General features: G+C 41.8%; 2 protein-coding genes across 2 annotated transcripts; one reads left to right on the top strand and one right to left on the bottom strand.

Annotated features, from left to right (window-relative positions):
- Positions 1-1,576: 1,576 nt before the first annotated feature.
- On the bottom strand, positions 1,577-3,734 carry LOC102704427 (pectate lyase-like). Its single transcript, XM_040525243.1, has 3 exons — positions 3,354-3,734; positions 2,480-3,247; positions 1,577-2,385 (listed from the first exon to the last, which is right to left on the bottom strand). The coding sequence occupies exons 1-3, from the start codon at positions 3,563-3,565 to the stop codon at positions 2,025-2,027; spliced, it is 1,341 nt and encodes a 446-aa protein (XP_040381177.1). The 5' UTR covers positions 3,566-3,734; the 3' UTR covers positions 1,577-2,024.
- A 9,344-nt stretch (positions 3,735-13,078) lies between these two features.
- LOC102704710 (histone deacetylase 1) lies at positions 13,079-19,339 on the top strand. Its single transcript, XM_006656126.3, has 7 exons — positions 13,079-13,694; positions 13,786-14,226; positions 14,699-14,929; positions 16,184-16,275; positions 16,375-16,438; positions 18,348-18,428; positions 18,815-19,339. The coding sequence occupies exons 1-7, from the start codon at positions 13,155-13,157 to the stop codon at positions 18,920-18,922; spliced, it is 1,557 nt and encodes a 518-aa protein (XP_006656189.1). The 5' UTR covers positions 13,079-13,154; the 3' UTR covers positions 18,923-19,339.
- Positions 19,340-20,985: the final 1,646 nt, after the last annotated feature.

Genomic DNA, 20,985 nt, shown 5'->3' with positions numbered 1-20,985 from the left:
ATCATTGAAAAATAAATGTTTCATAACCTCAAGCAAAAATGTTATTTTAGTGGTTGAAACATTTTTAAGTGAACAATGGAACATTTATTTTATATGTGATGAAACACCACCATATTTGTTTTGCAAACAGTAGGATAGCTGATTTGTAGTTGGACCCAAATCTTTGTTGCGTGTCAGATTCTTATGTAGGCTCTATTTCTTACTAATATGAACAATTATTAATTTCTAAAAGAACTATAACAACATACATACTAGTCATGATTGTCTAGTTATAAAAATATGCAATGCTTTTTTTTAACCTAAACTCTGGATTGGTGTCAACTTTTATCCATCTAAAAATAATAATGCTACTAATTAATATGCAGTACCCTTTCTCCTTTGTTTTGAAATTTTGGTTATCTTTTTTGTTGCTTCAATTCTGATACTGAAAGATGTGTATGTAACTTCTTCTCTTATTATGCTCCTACCGTCTCTCATATAGATCAAAATGATTTTGCTATGACAAGCTTCTCCTCCTTAAGCCGGGGCACCTGCTCCTCCTAGAGCTAGAGCCCTGCTCCACTTGAGGCTTGTTGGTCTTGCCCTCTTCTTGCTTAGGTTTTCTCTCTTTAACTCTTCTTTGGTTGTAACCGAGTTCTACAGTTGTGCTGTATGGCTTGATTTAGAAAAGCTTACTAGTGAGAGTTTGGTTATGGTGAATTTGAGGTTTTTTACTGTGCACGGTGTTTTCTAGGTGACTCATCTACAATTAAACCTGTTGGGACACTAGAGCTTGACATCTCACATTCGCATGCTCGCGAGAAAATTTTGAAGAATTTTACTGATTTCTAGAAAATGGAAATTTTGGTAAAAATGGAGATATTTGATACTTTTTTCAGTCCCTTATATTGTGAAAATCATGAGATAACTCTAAGTTTAGGGACTGATTTGTAATTGCTCAAAAACTCAAAGTTTTCTAGAAAATGGATATTCATGGAAATTTGTAGATATGGCTTGTGCTACTAATTTTTTGCCCCTATATGGTCTAGTTGCAAAATATATGGTACGAATAACTCACAAGATTTCTATGATATCTAAAGGGTAAATTATGTAACCATGCTAAATTAATTTGGTGTTACAAGAACACACCACATTTTTAATTAGCTGCTCTACCTTACATAGTTATTTATGATGATGTATACTTGAAATATGAAAAAAAATGTAATATACATATGTGAAGGAAATAAATTGTTTATTTGTCTTATTATATTTTTCTATTGTGATGATATGCATACAAGTCGGTCTTCTAACAGAAAAACCAAACCGCAATGTGGCAATAAAAAAATAAAAAAAACAGGTCGTTACATTACATGTTGAACCTTTTATTTTTTTAATTTTAAAACTAAACCACTCTATCTATTATTTCCATGACGTAACATTTTGGCTATTGTCACCCATATCTAGTATGACCAAACTACATTGCCACGTCATGAGGGGTAGGCATGCATGGCCAAAAGTTTAGATATGGAATTAAAATTTAGTTTTAAAATTTAAAAATAAAATGGATCAGAAACCACAAAAATCCTCATATATCTAGTTTAAGAGAAACCAAACAAACGGTACTAATTTAAAAGTACATTTAAAACAATAGCTGGAAGATCAATCCCCTGCGTGAATGTGCATTCTGCCGTCACAACGCATTCGTACGTGTCTGCAGCAACAAGAAGACCTATAGTACACACAAATTAACATCTGCCCATCGCCCTCTGAATTTGCAGCTACACGCACGAACCTCCGAAAATGTGTTTACTTAGTACAATTTGTTTTTTTATAGAACCTAGTATATGATCACATTTGACCAGATCGAGCCCGGCCACAGATCAGATGAAATTTCTTGAATACGTACGTACGATACGTGGATCAGAAGATCGGAAAAGCTGACACACACACACACACTGACACACAGAGACAGCTACAAAAGAATGGTGTCCGGCTAGCCGGGGCCGGCCGGTCATGGCGGCGGCGGCGTCTCTCTCTCTCTCTCTCTAGCAGGGCTTGCCGGGCCTGCAGGGGATGGAGCCGGCGAAGCGCGTGAGCCTGGTGACGTAGGAGCCGGGCTTGGGCTTGATGAGGTCCTTCTTGTTGATGCTGGTGCGGATGGCGCCGCCGGAGGTGGTGAAGTAGGCGCCCTCCATGAACAGGTCCTCCTCCGAGTGCCACACCCAGTTCTTCCACTCCGACTCCTCCGCCCCGAGCTGCTTGGTGATCTGCTTCGCCGCCAGGTTCGGCGGCGCGATGTACCGGTTCCCCTGGCTGATGATCGTCGGGTTCTTGCTCCCCCCGATGGCGTACATCAGCCAGTGCGTGTAGTCGTTGTTCACCACATGGAAGAATCCCCATCGGCATCTGTAATTAATTCTTCGTTTGCTCATTGAAGCATCGATTGCATTGATCGTGTGTGTGTGCAGAGAGATTGATTGTGGAGGGGGGGCAGGCTGACCGGGGCATTCGCTGGACGAGGCCGCGGCCGAAGTGGTTGAAGGCGACGGTGATCTGCATGATCTGGTCCTCGGAGAAGGAGTCGCTGGAGCCGAAGAGCATGACGTCGTTGTGGTTGGTGAGGTGGCAGTTGGAGATGGTGACGCCGGTGGACTTGGCGATGACGTCGATGAGGCCGTCCTGGCAGTTGGAGAGGGAGAGGTGGTCGAGCCACACGTTGGTGGAGCCGAAGATGGTGATGCCGTCGCCGTCGGACTGGGTGCGGAAGCCGAAGTGCTCCGGCGAGTCGCGGATCATGCCGCCCTTGCCCAGCACGATGTCGTGGACGTGGATGTTGTGGATGATGACGTTGTTGGAGTTCTGCACCGTCACCTGCGCGCCGTTGGTGATCCGCACCTGCGCCCCGCGCCCGTCCACCGTCTTGTCGTTCCCGATCATCAGCTCCTCCTTCAGGTTGATGATCATGTTCTTCCCGAAGATGATCCACAGCGGCTCGTCCTGGATCACCCCCCACCGCAGCGTCCCCGGCCGCGGGTTCACCACGTCGTCGTCCGTCCCGTCCGTCACCACGTAGAACTTCCCGGCCAGCCCGCCGGTCGTGTTCCGCCCGAACCCCTGCGCGCACCGCGCCAGCCGCTTCCTGTCCGTCGCCCAGTCGTCGCGGCACCTCCAGCACCGGTCGATCGGGTTCGTCGCCTTGCACGGCCCCGCGAACTTCTTCCTCTTCGACAGCATCAGGCTCCTCCTCGCCGTCTCCTTCTCCTCCGATCTGCCACCACAGCGTCAGTACTACGCTCGCACCTTCTAGCTAGCTACCTTAGCTACGTACGCCATGGCTGGCTGCAGCATGCATGGTATCGAGATCGACGACGTGCCTGTGGACGGCGCGGTTGAAGTCGTTGGTGACCTCGAAAGGGTCACGCTTGTAGGTGGCCTCGGCGGCGGCGTCCGCCATGAGCTTACGCTTCTGCCAGTGCTCGTCGTAGTCGCCGATGTTCGCCTCCGACGTGGCCGCCGCCGACAGCAAGAACACGGCGTACAGCACCAGGGAGCCGGCCGCCGGCTTGCTCCACCGGAACCCCTCCATTGCTAAACTCAACTCTAGCTACACACAAAAACCACACACACACACACACAAATCGATATGGATCGATCGATGGATCGAGCTCCCCTCCTCCTACCTTTTGTTCTTGTCACGAACGAACCTCTTCAGCTGTATGAAGGTAGGACGGTGAGCTCCATTGCTCGGCCTGTGCGTGGAGGAACATGGGATGATTATATAGCTAGCGTGGGGGATCGGGTGCATGCATGGATGCCATGGTTAGGGAGCGGTGAAGCGCGGAGGGAGGCGAGCCACACGCCTGTGTGGTTTTGATCCTGGTCCATGGATGGAGCTAGCTAGAGCTAGAGAATTGCTGTGGTTTTCGTGCCTTTTTGCATGCGTGCGTTCCTTGGTCGGGATGAGACTCTCGTCGCTATTCTTGGCCGCCATGCGAGAGCTCCAAAGGACACTTGACTGGACGAGAGAGGCCAGAGAAGGATGGAGGAATTCTGAAACTATAGATTAACAGTCTTTGGTAAATACACCGCGAAAAGGCGAAAAGGACGAAGATGGGGAACATTACACAACGTTTATTTTTTACCTCGAGACATGAGAGCCTGCAGGTAACGATAAAATTGGAGATTTAGGTCTCCAAACGTAACACTTCCCACCAATAGGCTTCCTAACGTCGATTTTGTTAAAATATGCCTCGGAACATTGGATGCTTGATTTCGTGTCCCTAAATGTATTTTTTTCTTTTTTAATGCATATACGGTACCTGAATACGCTAATTAATTAATGAGTTGGTGCTCACCCACCTAAACTTTCAAGGTGGTACTAAACCACCCCTACATATTCACTTCTAAGTCACGTGGGCCAAACTCACGCTACCAAGAGCAGGTACAATAGCAGGCTATAAGCAAACTATAAGCATATTTTAAAGATATAAGAGGGGAGAGAGAATGGAGGTGTTGTTAACGCCAGAATTTGGTAATTTGCCGTTGGAGATTAAACTGTGATTAAAGACCGAATCAAACAGGAAAACATGGCAATCAGATAGAAGACCAGGTGGAATACGACTCGGATTCAGCCGATGGAGTCTGGATCGGATAAGAAATAGAGTCTGATTAGACCTAGAATGTTACAGATAGATTCGGGAATAATCAGAGTCCGTGTAATTTAATTTTATCTAGAGTTAGTTTAGATTTTTTCTTTATCTCTAAGGTTGTTAGAGTCCGATCGGGACTTGTGTGTTAGAGATAGAATCTATCTAGGACTTTGTTATTTCTTTTTATCTCTTAGGAGTTGTATGTCGTGTCCAACACGACCTAGCCTCCACCCGAGAGTATAAATATGTATGCACCGGGTCATTATTTTTCGTTTACATCATAATTAGATCAACTACTTTTGGCGCATCGCCACCCTCTTGTCCGAGGTTTTCAACTCCGGCTGAACTTGGTACCTGACGCAGGGCTGCATCGTCTCGATCTCCGGCGGAGGGGTAAGTCCATCGTTCCGCCAGGCTACGGTGATCGTTCAACTAGATTAGAACTGTCTCGGTTCGGTCTGATCTTCTAATCTAGTTGCGCGATTGCTAGTTATCGTATCAGTTTCAACTTAGATCACTTTCGTGTTTTGAGTTGATCTGGTCGACCACTTTGGGCGATCTATGTTGGTTTGATATTCGCTATTTGACATATTCAATCTACTACTGTCTCGGTTAGGTCCGATCTAGTAGATTTATGTTTGTCAGATGGTTTATATCATATCGATGTATTTTGTTCATTGTTTTATCGGAGTACCAGCCGATAAGTTACCAGTTATCGGCTCGTCGGCCGGATTGCAATCTAGATCTGTTTAGTATATATCCTGACATTGCTAGGTTTAATCTTGAACTGTCTCGGTTGGGTCCGATCTTATATGATTATTCTTAGCAATCTGGGCTAGGTATTTTATAGATCTTAGTTGTTTGTCCGCCGTCTATAGCCGATGATTTTTGCCGATCTATATATTTATCATATTTACATCAGTATAGTAGCCGATTGCTTTACTGCATTATTTCTATACCAATCGGTTTGATTTAGATTAGATCGGCAGTTATTTATGTTGCATCGGCTTATGAATTACATGCAAATTGGTTTTAGCCGATCGCAACACATGATTCATTGTTTATTCCAAATAATTTGTCGGTTCATTTATTAGCCTTATTGATCTTCATGTTTACTATAATTATATCGCGCTCGACTGCATACTGTCTTGGTTAAGTCCAATCTCTGCAAGTCTAGCTCGATCTGGTTGTAGGGCTTGTCCGATCGACTAGGATTAATAAGTAACTCGGTGGATTACGTTGGTCTAATATTTTGTTTAATTATATTTCTATTGAGTTTCTGGCCGATCCAAGCTCTTCACAGCCGATCGTTTACCCTATCGGCTAACCGTTGCAACACCAATATCTGATCGGTTGTATATTTATTCACCTATCGGCTCGATAGCCGATCGGCTTGTTTTACTATTTATCTTGTCAGTTGCAGGATCAAACTGACTAGCACGCCCGTGCACCGTTTCTAATATTTAGGTCCTACACTGGAGCTGTCTAAGATTGACTCCCAGGCCTCCGTGTGTGACACGTCAACGTTCACATTTTGACGTCAACATGTGTGCTACTAATTTGTAGCCAGCTGCACACGGACTCCCAGACAAAATGTGTGTATGACATGTGGGACCATGTATTGATGTTTGGTAGGTAACTATTATATGAATTGACTATTAGATTGACTATAGATAAATTGAAGCTAATAGTTGGCTATACTATTGAACTTGCTCTAATAGGTTTTAAACGGGTTGGGTGTTACATGCTCGTTGCTAGGTGGGATCTCATCGCTGCGTAGGAAGGCAAGCTGGCATGTTGTTGCCGCCTGGGCAAGCTAGCTGGCCTCCGCTCGTCGCTATTTGGGCGCTCGTTGGTGCATGGGAAGGCAGGCTGGCATGCTGCCGCCACGTTGGCACTTGTTTTTTTACTGCATATAATCTCATATTGAGGAAAATAATATTCTAGCTACAAAAATGAGCACAAAAATAATATGACCACAAATTAATATCGTGGACGCAATAGTGTGCATGAGTATACATGTCATCACAATAAATAAGTTCAACCTCATATGAAATAAAATCATGAGTTTACATCTCATCACAAATAAAGCATTCACACGTCACGAAAACATTGTTCATTCAATATGCAGTCTTCTTTTAGGGGTCATAAAGAGTAGTGGTGGCGGGTTGTGAAAAGCAGCCCTCTCTAAATAAGAACGCAAGGTGGCGGGTAAATGAGTTAATATTCCTTACTTACTTTCTAGTGACCCTTTCTAGAGCATCCCATAGTATTTCTTCTCTAGTTAGCTTATTTAGTGTGCGAAGTTCTTCTGGCGTAACTTTTGCAATTAACATTCTTACTAGGTTGCTTCTGCTTCCTACAAGTAAAATAAATAAATTTTATAATGACATGTTTGCTCAAGTTTTAGTAGAAGGAAATCAATACTTACCTCTTTTTTGTTGTCCCATTGAGGCCGCATTCGGCACTTCAATTTCTAACTCCATATTCCCTCGTTTTTAGCGCGCACGCTTCTCGAACTGCTAAACAGTGTATTTTTTGCAAAAATTTTCTAGAGGAAAGTTGCTTTAAAAATCATATTAATCTATTTTATTTTTTATAATTACTAATTAATTAATTAATCATATAGTAATCTATTACTATGTTTTGCATGCTGGATAATTAACCACTCCTTTCCCATTGCCGAACGCGGCCTAAGTGGGCATTTGGCACTAGCTTGCCTATGACCTTTTCATCGCGTCTCTTGCATATCATAGATCCTCTAATCAGTTTCTTTCCCATTGCATTAGTTGGAGCACTAGCATTGTCACCTCCATTGGCATCTTTACCTTCGTCGGAACCTTCACCATTATTTGCACCTTTCTTCTCGTGGCCACCTTCCATGAATCTTTTTTTTCTAAGTTTCACTCATATTCCAACAGATTCTTTAGCAAGAGGTGCACCAACCAAAAATGGTAGTTCCACTTGTGGCCACTGTGTTTTGTCTATCATTGGCTCGATCTCTCTAACATAAGCAACTCTGAACCTATTCACCAAGTAGTAATCATGAACAAATTGTTCAAGGCCTACTCATTGTTGGCTGGTTACAGAGGCCAATACATGTTGACATGGCTTTCCTATGTGCTGCCTGCCCATTCAAGACACGTACATGTCCTTAATTTAACTTGACAATATGCATCTCAACTTTTACTGCTATGGTCCCAAGCCTCTGGACTCCAATTAGCAGAAGGTACAATTTTCAAACTAAATGGCCCAAACCTCTAGTATTCACCTTTAGTTGAAGCATAATCGTTGGAAGTATCATGTCTTCAGGTAGTCTGAATGTGATATTTCCTCTCTTGTTCCATAGTACCATGATCATTCCTCTTATTTGTAAGTTTACAAATAATATCAAACATATAAGTTTACAAAAATAATACATGTTGAAAAAGAGAGTTGCTATATTCATCTTATCAACAAGATCAGCGACAGGTAAGGCTTTATGGTCCCTTATCCAGTTATTAAACGAATGTTATATTACTAGTGATGTAATCCCATTTAATTGTTGGATTAAAGCCGCACCCATACCATAGTAGCTTATGATGGGTTTGTAACCATGTCACCAGTAGCGATTTTTGCCATATGCTCATAGAATATTTCATGTCTGTAAGCCCTTGCTGTAGGATATAGCCGGCCAAACCCTTTAAACATTTTCACAAAATTCTTTATAAGGTGATAAAAACATTCTCTTTGCTCTGCATTAGGAAAAACACTCTTCACTACATTCTCTAAGCTCTTGCAAGGATATGAACAATTGGCAAGGAATGGATGAGCACTTATTGCCTTCTTTAACTGTTCCATGAACCAAGTCCAGTTGTTTGTGTTTTTAGAAGCTATAAAACCATATGCCACTAGATACATCCAATTGTGACCATCTATAGCTACAGCTACGACTAAGTGACCATTCCACCATCCGTTTAGTGCTATAGCATCTTCAAATGAGGCCTACAACCTTATAAGAAACCATCTATGAATAGTTTAAGAGCACAAAAAATTGATGGAAATATATTTGACCAATCCACTTCTAGTACCTTAATCTCCACAACACTCCTGGGGCACCTCTTTAGCACCTTGGCCTTCCATCTGAACAATACCTTAAAGCTTTCTTTCTATTTACCATAAACTTTGTCAAGAGCTTTTTCTCTAGCATGCCAAACGGGTATCATATGAAATGGTCACCTTGTGTTCTTTCTGTAACTTGTCCTATAATTCCTTAGCTTTTCCCTTTTTGTTTGTGGCTATTGATTTTCCAAGGGCAATCATCACTTGACTTGCAATAACTCCTATTTCTATGTGTATCTGACTTTGTGATCCCTAATTCAAACTCATTGTTGATGGCATATTGGCACATTGCCAACTTGAGCTTCTCCATTGTTGGGTAGATTATACCAATATCCATTGGTGACTTGTTCTTATTATATGAAATCACCATCTCACTTGGTATGGCATCATTAGTAGGAATGGCGGCACCATCAATATCGACACCATACTCATTAGCAACACCCTCCTGTGGAGGTATAATTAAATGTTGTCTCGCTCCTCTCAAGCCTAAAAGGTCATACATTCGATCTTCACTCATAAGTGTAATTTGAACTTCCTCATCATATGTCTCCACTATCTATAAGCTATCCCAATCAACTCTCGCAATATTTTCTGAAGGTTCTAGTTCAAACCTAAAAGCATTAATGAATATATCTTAATCAACTCTACACCTATTTTCTCACTCACTAAAAACAAATAATTACTACATATCACCTTTGCACTTCAAATACAGGAAGACTGCACTCCATTGCCAGATGACGAGCAGTGGGCAGCAAAGACCTCACTAGGGCAATTGCGCTCATAGGCGGGGGATCTATGTGGATGTCCTCGACCTTTGCGTGGAGCTCATCTACATGAACGTCCTCAGCATTGTGTGCAGCTAGGGCAGAGGACGACAGGTTGATGACCTCTAGACCTTGCTGCATGGCCTGGTCGACGGCGTGTGAAGCGAGGGTGGCAGCGGCCACACCCAGGCCAGCTATGGGCGATCCTGTACTGTTGGCTGCCGAGGCTAGGGCAGGATCTGGCACGACCTTCATGGGTTCTTTGACTTGAACGATCACGGGGAAGGCGAAACGTCAGACATGAGAAGAAACGTCGGATGGGAGGGTTTCCAATGCAACGTATAGAGACTATTCACGTACAAAATACATGTATACACATTAAAAGAGAGAAAATACATGTAGGGGCAGGAAATCAAGTGTCTAATGTTTCGAGGCCCATTTTAACAAAGTTAACGTTAGGAAGCCCATAGTTGCGAAGTGCTGCTTTTGGAGACCCAAATCTCCAATTTTCTCGCAGGTAACATGTGCTCGTACTAAATTAAGCCAAAGAGATATACTATTAGCATTGCCAAGACTAGGAATGAAGAAATATCAAATTTTGAAATTGCTAAAAGAATCACAATTTTTGGTAATAGATAAAGTATAAATTTGGCAAGTAATAAATATGTACTTAGAGCAGCATATCTAATAGTTCCTCTAAACGCAACCTAGTTGGATGAAACTTGAGATTCATTTTTCTTGATTTATGAATCTTGCTAGTCCAAAGTCACCCATGCGAGCTATCATATCATTGTCTAGAAGAACATTGCTGGGTTTAAGATCATAATGAACTATCGGCACTTGCTTGTAACCATGAAGATAATCCACTATAGATACTACATCAATTGCAATGCTTGTGGCAAAGATTTAGGATTGTCTGATAACTTTGCTCATCTATGTGAGTATACAACCATTTGTCAAGGCTGCCATTTGGTAGATACTCAAAAATGGGATCTTTAAAATCTTGTACCCTAGGATCAATTGATGAGCAGCCAGTTAATATCTTCACAAGATTGTGATGCCAATGATATGGTCTCACATTCTGTAAGAAAACTATGAGATGATCCTCTTCTTGGACCTTTATTATCTTGATTGCAACAACACTATATTGATCAAAACATATATATTTCCCTCCTATACTCAACCTGATCTTCCTTCACCAATAAGATTTGAAGTTGAGAACCCATTTGTTCCCGTAGATAGCTGTGTATAAGGAACTCTTAGTAGTTGATTCCCAACACCTCTTTTATATGATTTTCCATTGTTGGGTCTATGTTTCTTACATAAGATGGAGATTAAACTTATGCCAATACAAGAGACAAACATGTTATGGACACCAACATGACTACTGCTAGCTTTGGGAATTTATGCTTTCTTGCTTGTTGGTTTGTACATGATGGCAAACTTAATACTAGAATGACCCCACATAGGCCCATGTTTTCGACAATTGAGAATGCAGTTGCATTACGAAATATACCATCATTAGGAACTTCACTTATCAATTTGTTGAAGGAGAGGTTCAGATTGTGAGACCAATAAAACTGCCAAGACTCACTAGAATGATCCATGAAACATTAATAGTTGCTCGAAAGATCCAGCTCTTGAACCGTGAAGGAAATTTTGTGAAACATAAGTGAATTACAAGCTCTGGCATCTTCCAATTGAGACGAGAATTTCACCGGTAGCTTGTTTTCTAAGAAATCAAGACCTTGCAAATTTTCCAAGAGACCAAGCTCAGAAGGCATCGGCCCTTCTAACATGTTGCTTTGTAGACCTATGGATCTTAGTCCATTGGATGAGAAAATTTCTTTTTCCTATATTTCCACTAAGCTTGTTGTGAGCAATAGCTAATATACCTAAAGGGCATTTTCCAAGGGTTGAAGGTATTTTCCCAGTAAGTGCATTACCGGATAGATAGGGTTTACTCAAACGTGTGAGATTTTCCAAGAGTTGGTGGGATCTCTCCTAATAGTCTATTTTGAGCGAGTGATATCACATTCAGTTCTGGAAGTGTTCCAAAAGAAGCGAATATGGAACTATCGAGGAGATTAGGACCCATGTAAAGTGCCACCAAATTGGAAAGCCTCCAAATTCCATTGGCTATATTTCCTCCTCCTCTCTTAATATTTCCCTCACATATGGCGTTTGATAACTCATCCAATCCAATCCTTTATGTTTCACCAAATGCTCAATTTGATCATTGAAGTTTTATTTTGTCCACATAGGATATATCCTTAGTTTGCATACACTATAAAAGAGAAAAATGATGAACAAATAGCATTGTACATGTACTTCCCATTGTTTCAAGCTGTGCACGTAAGGATGAAGCTCCAGTTGCTATGGAGGCTTGGAGATGCCTTTTCAATGATGATCTTCCTTTTGCTCTATTGGCTCACAAGTGAGAACTCCGCTTCTAGCTTTAGAGTCCGATAAGTTGTAGTTTTCATTTTTTAATGTACATATACCTTCTCTTTTTATTGAAATATTAAACGTGAGGCCTTCTTGTAGTGGTTTAATAGAAAAGTTTTGAAAAAGTAGCAAATACTCATTGGATGTGTGCCTTTGACCGATGACATGGATAATCTGCGGTACAACTTACTGACATGTGAACCCAATAGTATCTCAACTCCTTTAGTGGGAGTTCCTTGTAAGAGGTCTTATTAAACATGTTCACTATCCTAGTAAGGTATTTTTTTTGCTTTCTTATATATGTGAACGAGAGATATAAGGATTATTTATTAAGAGATGCTAATTAGGCTTAGTCGTGTGGCTTTCCAAGTGGAGTTTAAGGTAAAAAAATAGAACTAATATGGATGAATCGAAACATCAAGGATCAAATTGAGTTTTAAGTAAAATTTTATTCTGACAAATTAACTTTAAGAAATCCTTTGGATCCTATGTACAGTAAAATTGACTCTATTCAATGTTCGATGGAAGAAATTTCTCAAAGAAATTATGGAGGGATACCGCAGCATTTCCATGAAAAACACAAGGACTTAAAACATCCATTCCAACCTCTTCTTTTCAGAGGCTAACAAAGGATGAACAAATGAATAAAATCCTTTATAACTTATTGAATCCAAACAGGGCTTGAGTAGGAGAACTGAAATTTTGTTGGAGCCAGGGGTATACATCAGCTGCCATAATATAGGCGGTCAATATATATATACGAGGGGACCAGTGAAAAATACCATAAACTTAATTAATATAAGCCATCTATTTTGATCTAATGATAAAAAGTAGCCCAACTTCACATCACTATATTGCTCTACATGATCCCGATTCGCTGGAGTTTGAGCTTTAAACTTGATTAAAATTTTGGAGTGTAAATTTGAATTTTCCATTATTTTAAAGGGGAAAAGAAATCTCGAACGTCCTTGAAATCCCAGGTTTGGTCGGGAGCCTTCTACAGCCGACGCATCGCCATCGCAACGCATCGGACGGCCCGCCTGGAACATCTCCACGATCTAACGGCTCGCGCGGCCTACTCCCTCCCGAGAGATTCCCCCATCCCCATCTCCTCCTCCTCTCCATTCTCCCCACCATCTCGAACGCCGCCGCCCCCGGAGAGCCGAACCACAAACCCAAGCCTCCCGGAGGAGAAGGCGGCGGCGCCGCGGCGATGGACGCCTCGGCCGGCGGCGGGGGGAACTCCCTGCCGACGACCGGCGCGGACGGGGCGAAGCGCCGGGTGTGCTACTTCTACGACGCGGAGGTGGGGAACTACTACTACGGGCAGGGCCACCCGATGAAGCCCCACCGCATCCGGATGACCCACGCGCTGCTCGCCCACTACGGCCTCCTCGACCAGATGCAGGTGCTCAAGCCCCACCCGGCCCGCGACCGCGACCTCTGCCGCTTCCACGCCGACGACTACGTCTCCTTCCTCCGCTCCGTCACCCCGGAGACCCAGCAGGACCAGATCCGCGCGCTCAAGCGTTTCAACGTCGGCGAGGACTGCCCCGTCTTCGACGGCCTCTACAGCTTCTGCCAGACCTACGCCGGCGGCTCCGTCGGGGGCGCCGTCAAGCTCAACCACGGCCACGACATCGCTATCAACTGGGCCGGCGGTCTCCACCACGCGAAGAAGTGCGAGGCCTCCGGCTTCTGCTACGTCAACGACATCGTCCTCGCCATCCTTGAGCTCCTCAAGTACCACCAGGTGCGTGCGCGCGAGCTAGAGACTGGATTGATTTAGTATTTCTTCTTTGCAAAATTAGGGTTTATACTGTGCTAAATATTTTGTATTACAGCGTGTTCTTTATGTGGATATCGATATCCACCATGGGGATGGTGTGGAAGAGGCATTTTACACGACGGACAGGGTGATGACGGTCTCATTCCATAAGTTTGGGGATTATTTCCCGGGGACGGGGGACATTCGCGATATTGGGCACTCCAAGGGGAAGTATTACTCCCTAAATGTCCCATTGGATGATGGTATTGATGATGAGAGCTACCAGTCCTTGTTCAAGCCCATCATGGGGAAGGTGATGGAGGTTTTTCGCCCTGGCGCGGTTGTTCTCCAGTGTGGCGCAGACTCTTTGTCTGGTGACAGGTTGGGTTGCTTCAACCTATCAATCAGGGGGCATGCGGAATGTGTGAGATTCATGAGGTCCTTCAACGTCCCGCTGTTACTGCTTGGTGGTGGTGGGTATACCATAAGAAATGTTGCACGATGTTGGTGCTATGAGGTATGTATCAGGGGCATTTCCTAGAGAAGCATATTTCTGTTATTTTTATTTGAAGAACGTTCACAAAATTGTTAACTTCAAAGATGTACAAAATGTCATAGTTCTTTTAGCATCTTTTTAGTGCCAGCAGTATGCCTAACATCTGTAGGTATCACCATGACAACTGTTTTGACTATGTGACACATCTACAAATACTCGTGTAAAATTTACCCCCCCCCCCCTTTCTTTTCTCATTTAGGATGCTCTAGCTCTTGTTTTTAAGCACAAGTAAGGCTTTCTATGAAGGTCTATGGAGCATTTGATGATTATTGTACTTTAATCACTGAAATTCAACAGTGCATAAGCAATGGTTGTGTTAGTGTTTTATTAAATACTTAAGAGATTCTAATGCTTTTAGATACATGTTTCTTTATTTTTATCATCTCAAAATTTATTTATCCATGGTCTTATTTTTGTCCTTATGTTTGTGCAGACAGGAGTTGCACTTGGTCATGAGCTCACTGACAAGATGCCTCCAAATGATTATTATGAGTATTTTGGTCCAGATTATACACTTCATGTTGCACCAAGTAACATGGAGAACAAAAACACACGCCAGCAATTGGATGATATAAGATCAAGACTCCTTGATAATCTTTCAAAACTTCGACATGCTCCTAGCATCCAATTTCAAGAGCGACCCCCTGAGGCTGAGCTACCTGAGGTGAGCATTGTGTTCTAACTTATAAGCAAAAAACTAGAAGCATAATGGTTCTTTTTGTTCTGTAAAATTCATCATAATGCAAGGATAAAGGAGTGTTAGGTGTTGTTCTGTTAGTTGCTGTAAATAATAGTATTTGACAATTTATATGAACAGTAAAGTTGACTCCAGATTCACAGTTTTTCCTTGCTGGAAATGGTATGGAACACATGTCCAAATTTATGTGATTAGTACAATTATATTAATAGAGAGGCTAGTAGATTATCTAAATATTCAATTGTATGTGGTATTAAGAAAAACTGAAAGGATGATGGACTGTGATACCTTTCGTTTGGGACAATCAGGAGTGAGACTTTAAAATCAGGTAATATGAGAAGTGGCACTTGAAAGTTATCGCTGACACCAGTATGCCGCAAGGATAATTTTTGTTTGAGATTTGCACCATGTCCTGCTCCATTTGCTTGAACCTGAGGAATGTAACCATGGCATTTCACATGGACAGTAGTAGTTGGAGAGTTGTCTACTGTCTCTTCAAGCTGGTGAATATACACTCTCTCTATTCAGGCATAACCTGGCATCTCTGATAGAAGAGAATTGCAATTATTGCAGATGTCCTTGCTTGTTTCATTCCAGTTTGTTTTGTGCATAGTATTTGGTACCATATAAGGTTAAAAGGTAAGCCAGGAGATGATAAATTGACAGTCACTGGTTATTTCATAAGGAAAGATGCCTCTCGTGGCATCTGAGAATGATTCGAGCCGTATGAAGGGAAACTCCCATGTACAGTTTGTTTTGGGGGGGAAGGAGCCTGATAGGGTCCCCCCACTGACTTGGCCTGGGCCTAAGTGAAAGTGAAAAAGTGAAGTGGTGGGCCTACCCATCCCAACCTGGGATATGCTGTCACATGATTGAATTTTGAAAATATCTTTTTTGAGCTTTACAGTCACAAGCTATATATTATGTCATGGATTATGTTACAGATTATTTTCATGCTTGAAGTAATCTGTTGTGTGTGCTGTATATCGGCACTTCACATTCTATCAATATTCAAATCAAATTTGAATTTTTTTAAAACTGAATGCGTGCAATTTAAGTTGCAAATTCCTTCACAAGGACCAGTTGACGATGCGTCTCAGTTTATAGACTTTAAAATTGATAGTCTTGGGAGATATCCATATCAACTATGAATGTAGTTTCGGAAGTGAGAAACAAGATTCATTACATTTTCCCTTATTTACATATATGTTTCTCGTGCAGCAAGATGAAGACCAAGATGATCCTGATGAAAGACACCATGCTGATTCTGATGTGGAAATGGATGATGTCAAACCTTTGGATGACTCAGGAAGGTATTTCTTTCTGTTCAGTTCTGTAACCATTCAGGTGATTACAGCATTTACTTAAGGTGATTATATGGCATGGTCTGATGTATATCATTTGTCTTTTAGGAGGACCAGTATTCAGAATGTGAGAGTTAAGAGAGAGTCTGCTGAAACAGATGCCATAGATCAGGTATTTTTCTATTATAACCCATTGGTTTAGGTTACATGCTGGTAGCGACGGCTATTTTGGTAAAATTTGTGCTCAAAAGTGTGTAAACAGCTAAACTTCTTTCATGAATGATATATTTTGCTGTTCCTTCCTGAATGGCTGTTACATCTTCATAGAGCATATTGATGTTATATAGTTTTGGGTTGTGAAAGACATCCATTGAGAGTATATTTATTGTAATGTTGAATATTTCAAATTTGCAATCTGGCTGTAGTGACATACTCAAATTTCAAACTGAACATTAAGGATTGGACTAGCTGAATCACTAAAGTGAAGGACAACTATTATGATGAACCTTTGCTACCATATCATTTTTTTGGATAATTTATCACTACTATATTTGTATGTCTGTATCATGTTTTCTTTTACAGTTTTTGGGAGGTAATATTAGTTTTTCAACCATAGTCCATAATTCTAATTAAACTTGTAAGATTAATAAAATTATGTAGGGTTGAGTAATCTCTTGTATGATTCTTGAGATTATGTGATTTATTTGGTTAATTCAGATTTCTCAAATATTATGATGCACATTTGGAGCCTACTGGACTTGTTTCTAATGGTGATTCTTTTTTATAAGTGGAGTGCTCATGCCATCCAAATTTTATTGGGCTTATTTTGATTTGCATAGTCTTCAAAAGTATACTTTCATAATTTGACTAAAGCCAATGTCATATGGAAGCACTTCAAATTGTGAATCCACTGTTACATTTTTTGCACAGTAAACCTATAAATACAATGACTAATTGTTTGTTAGAGCTTACAATTTTTGACTTTTCAAGTAAATGGATGAATTAGGAAGGAGGGAATATAATTTTTCTTCAAATGCAAATCTATTTTATCAATTCACTGTGGTTATGCATATCAAAAGTTTTCCTTGGAATTATGAAACTTCGGTGCTCCCCTGTTTTATCGTTAATCTCTTACTGTTGGGGTAAAAGAACGGGCTCATTGCATTTTATAGAAAATCCCTTGTTCGCCACTAAAAAGTGCTAATTTCTCATATGGTATCAAATGAAAATTTTGATCCCTCTCGTCGATGTGTTCTCTTCCAGTAGCCACACAAACACTGATTGAGTGAATGGGATCATGACATCTTGGCACCAACTGCCTCCCACCTCCACAGAGCAGGGCTTCGTCTCGGTCTTGGTGCCAATATTAATATATCATAAATATATGACAAAATAGGAAAAGTATTACCACGTAGGCTAAGTTTTTCAAAGATCAGGAAGAAAAGAAAAGAGATCACATAATTTTGGGAATCTCATTGAGCCAGTAATATCTGGACAAGCTGTGAGTAAGTGGCCACCTTGGCTCACACACTGGACAGAGAAGAGGGGACATGATTACAATCCAAAGATTCAACCATTCAAATCCCACAATGTTCGCTTCCATGAGCTTGAAGTCCTGTGAAGTCCGTCATGTCAGGCCTAGCCAAAGGGGACCCAGAGTTGGCCAGAACACAGCCCTGCTGCCAACTGCTCTGCACAACTTCATTGCCCTTACCATGGTTGAGTTCTTTGCAACATCATTTGGAGGAAGGAAAACCAGTTTTGAGTCACATCCAGGGTCAGTGGGAGGACAGAGATTGGTAGAGACAAGAAAATTAGAACAGATGATGCCGGCATGTGGGCTCATGGGCATTTTTGCCATTTGCCTACACTACTGACGAGGCTCAAGCCGCTAATGGCAATTTTTAACAGTGGTGCCTGTGGTGGCTTATAAGGAAAGCACATATTTTTGATGGCTAATAAGGAAACTTGTTAACTTTGGGTGGCAAATAAGGTTTTTTTCTCATTTAGAGGGTGTTATTTTTTATAGACACTGTTATTCTCTGTTGGTAATGTTTCATGTTGTTATTTGTATGATGCAGGATGGTAATAGAGTCACTGCAGAGCACACGAAGGGCACAGAACCTGTGGCTGATGGAGTTGGTTCCTCGAAACAAACTGTTGTAAGTGTTCTTTTATGTGAACTTGTAATCTTGCAAAAGGTAGACTTGCACATCTATACCTTCTGTATCGTTGGAACCCACTAGCTATAAAGCTTGACATACAAACATGCCATGTCATAATCCACTAGCAATCATAAAACTCGTGCACGGATGCTACATCTACAGTTTATTAGATTCTAATGATCAATATGCAAGCGTGCCAAATGATCATCCTCTATATCACTTCCACAATATTTCAACATACATTCATCCATCATTTCAACAATACATAGAATCATCCAAATATATTCTGCAGCAAAGCGCAAGGCATCATCTAGTAATGACGATTTTAGACCTCTGTGCCAACAATGGCTTCCTTTTTCATGTTTGCTGTTTGTGAACTGCAGCCTAACGATGCAAGTGCGATGGCCATAGATGAACCAGGCACCCTAAAAGTTGAGGGAGATAACTCAAACAAATTGCAGGATCAACCTTCGGTGCACCAGAAGCCATAGAACTCTACCTTACACTTAGTAACTGATGCCATCTGTCGGCCATTGATTCTATTGGAGAAACCCCAACTCTGAAGCAGAGAGTTCAGAAAAATACCAAAAGTTATATACCAAAATTCGAATGGTATGTACACCTTTCGAACTGTTGGTGTTTTGTGCGCTATATTTATGACAGGCTGACTGTTATGGTATTTCTGATTAGCTTTAGTTTAACCCTGGCTGTTGTCGAGAAATTGTTATAGTCGCAATATATTCTGGATCCACCGAACAATGTGTGACGGCTGCCATACCATTGGTTGTGACTTCAGTAATGTATGTATATGCATGTATAGGGATAGGCAGCAGACATTGCTTTGGTGGGAGCTATAGCTTTGTCTCTCTTCACATCCCTAATACATGGGGCGCTCTCGTAGTTGTTTAGATATTGCTGAAGTCTTCAAATGCTCATTTAGAGAGATTCTAGCGTATTCTACTACCTGTTATTTTGCCCTTGGGGCATTTTTTTCCCTGGTTTTGCGAATCTCTGTTATATATATATTTTTTTGGATAGTCAATCTTAGGGTTTTCTGAAAACGGTACGTAAAATTCTGGCCGTATTGGCTGCCATTTCCCCTTTCTCCCGACCATTTTAGCTGGTAACGGAAATTCGTGGAAATGAAAATGGAAACTGCCATTTCCCCTTTCTCCTGACCATTTTAGCTGGTAACGGAAATTCGTGGAAATGAAAATGGAAACGATAATGTATTTTGTCTGACCGTTTTATTAAAATTTAGTATCGGACCAGAAATTTCTGAAAATTATCAAAAATTTTCAAAGGCCTACAAAATCCTCTAGCATATCCAAGTCTCACAAGCACATCCACGCAAGTGGTATTAGTAGGTTATTAATTTATATGATGTGAGTATGAAGTGATATTGTTATGCACCTATTTTTATATTTAATATGTAATGCTATATATATATATAATTTTTTTATGTATTTCCGTCTACCGACCGATATCGATATATTTTTTGTTCCAGTGGTTCTGTTTCCGGAATTTCGATAATACCGGTTTTGTTTTCGTCTATCCCTTTCTGTTTTCATTTCTAAAAAAAAAATATAAAATTAGAAATGAGAGATCGTTTTTCAACGTTTTTATCCATAGGCAATCTAGCTCCTCGTTACGGCGGTGGCTTCATGATTGTTTGCTGTACCGTGTACTGCCGTGATGCTCTCAGTTGTGGTGCACGCGGTTTTGTATTGACGCCTTGTTTGGATGTGCCTCGCCCACCCACTGGGAATGGGCAGGAAAACAATTATCATATCTAGCACCACCACCACCCAGCATCCATAGAAGCCACCAGCCGTCAACAGCCAGCAGCAGAGTAGAGGCCAAGAGTAGCGGGTGAGGACAGCCAGCAGAAGCGGCGGCGTTAGGGCTGACAACTGCAGCGGTGGCGGTGCGACCGAGGCCGAGCACCCGCAGCGGCAGAGGCGGCCTCAAAGCAGGGGCTGCGGCGGTGGCGATGCGGCCGCGGGCGCGCCCCTGCCACGCCGGAGAGGAGAGGGGAGATGAGGGAATGAGGAGAGGGGGGGAAGAAGTACTGGGATTCAGCTGCACTGCAAGGCAGAGGGCGGAGGCGGCGACGAAGAAACCCCCCCTGCATGCGAGAAAGAAGCTGATGTGTTCTGTGCCAAAGTGGGGTCGCGATTTGGCGTGAAGAGAGAGGATCCATCTGTAATTTGGATGACCATTTATTTTTGTTGATGGAAAAGATGATATGCTGGAGCTATTTAGTTTACTTGTATCATCTATTTGTATTATGGATGATACAATAGATGATATGTTGGTTTGCTCTTAAAGCGTAATTCGGTTTGGGTATTTCGCGGGAAAATGAAGGTTCTATGAAACTCCTATAAAATCTATTTATTTTGTAAGGCCATAAGTTAATTGGAAAACCTATTATATTCACCTTCCGTAACTAATGGCGGACCTCAATAGTCTCCCCCAACCACAATATCACACAAGGAACAATCCTCAACTAGTCACCGATCAGGTTTTTAGTTGTGCCTGTTTTGATGTTATT

This window comes from Oryza brachyantha, chromosome 6, assembly GCF_000231095.2.
Source record: "Oryza brachyantha chromosome 6, ObraRS2, whole genome shotgun sequence".
In the NCBI taxonomy this organism is placed as follows: Eukaryota; Viridiplantae; Streptophyta; class Magnoliopsida; order Poales; family Poaceae; genus Oryza; species Oryza brachyantha.
This window is presented reverse-complemented; position numbering and strand designations above follow the sequence as displayed.

What these genes read in the sequence shown, in the direction of transcription:
- LOC102704427 (XM_040525243.1), bottom strand. Translation starts at nt 3,565, where the DNA reads ATGGAGGGGTTCCGGTGGAGCAAGCCGGCGGCCGGCTCCCTGGTGCTG. An exon ending in TTCAACCGCGCCGTCCACAG is followed by an intron (nt 3,248 to 3,353) that starts GCACGTCGTCGA and finishes CTGTGGTGGCAG; the next exon opens with ATCGGAGGAGAAGGAGACGG. An exon ending in CTCGTCCAGCGAATGCCCCG is followed by an intron (nt 2,386 to 2,479) that starts GTCAGCCTGCCC and finishes AATTAATTACAG; the next exon opens with ATGCCGATGGGGATTCTTCC.
- LOC102704710 (XM_006656126.3), top strand. Translation starts at nt 13,155, where the DNA reads ATGGACGCCTCGGCCGGCGGCGGGGGGAACTCCCTGCCGACGACCGGC. An exon ending in AGCTCCTCAAGTACCACCAG is followed by an intron (nt 13,695 to 13,785) that starts GTGCGTGCGCGC and finishes TTTGTATTACAG; the next exon opens with CGTGTTCTTTATGTGGATAT. An exon ending in AAACAGATGCCATAGATCAG is followed by an intron (nt 16,439 to 18,347) that starts GTATTTTTCTAT and finishes TGTATGATGCAG; the next exon opens with GATGGTAATAGAGTCACTGC.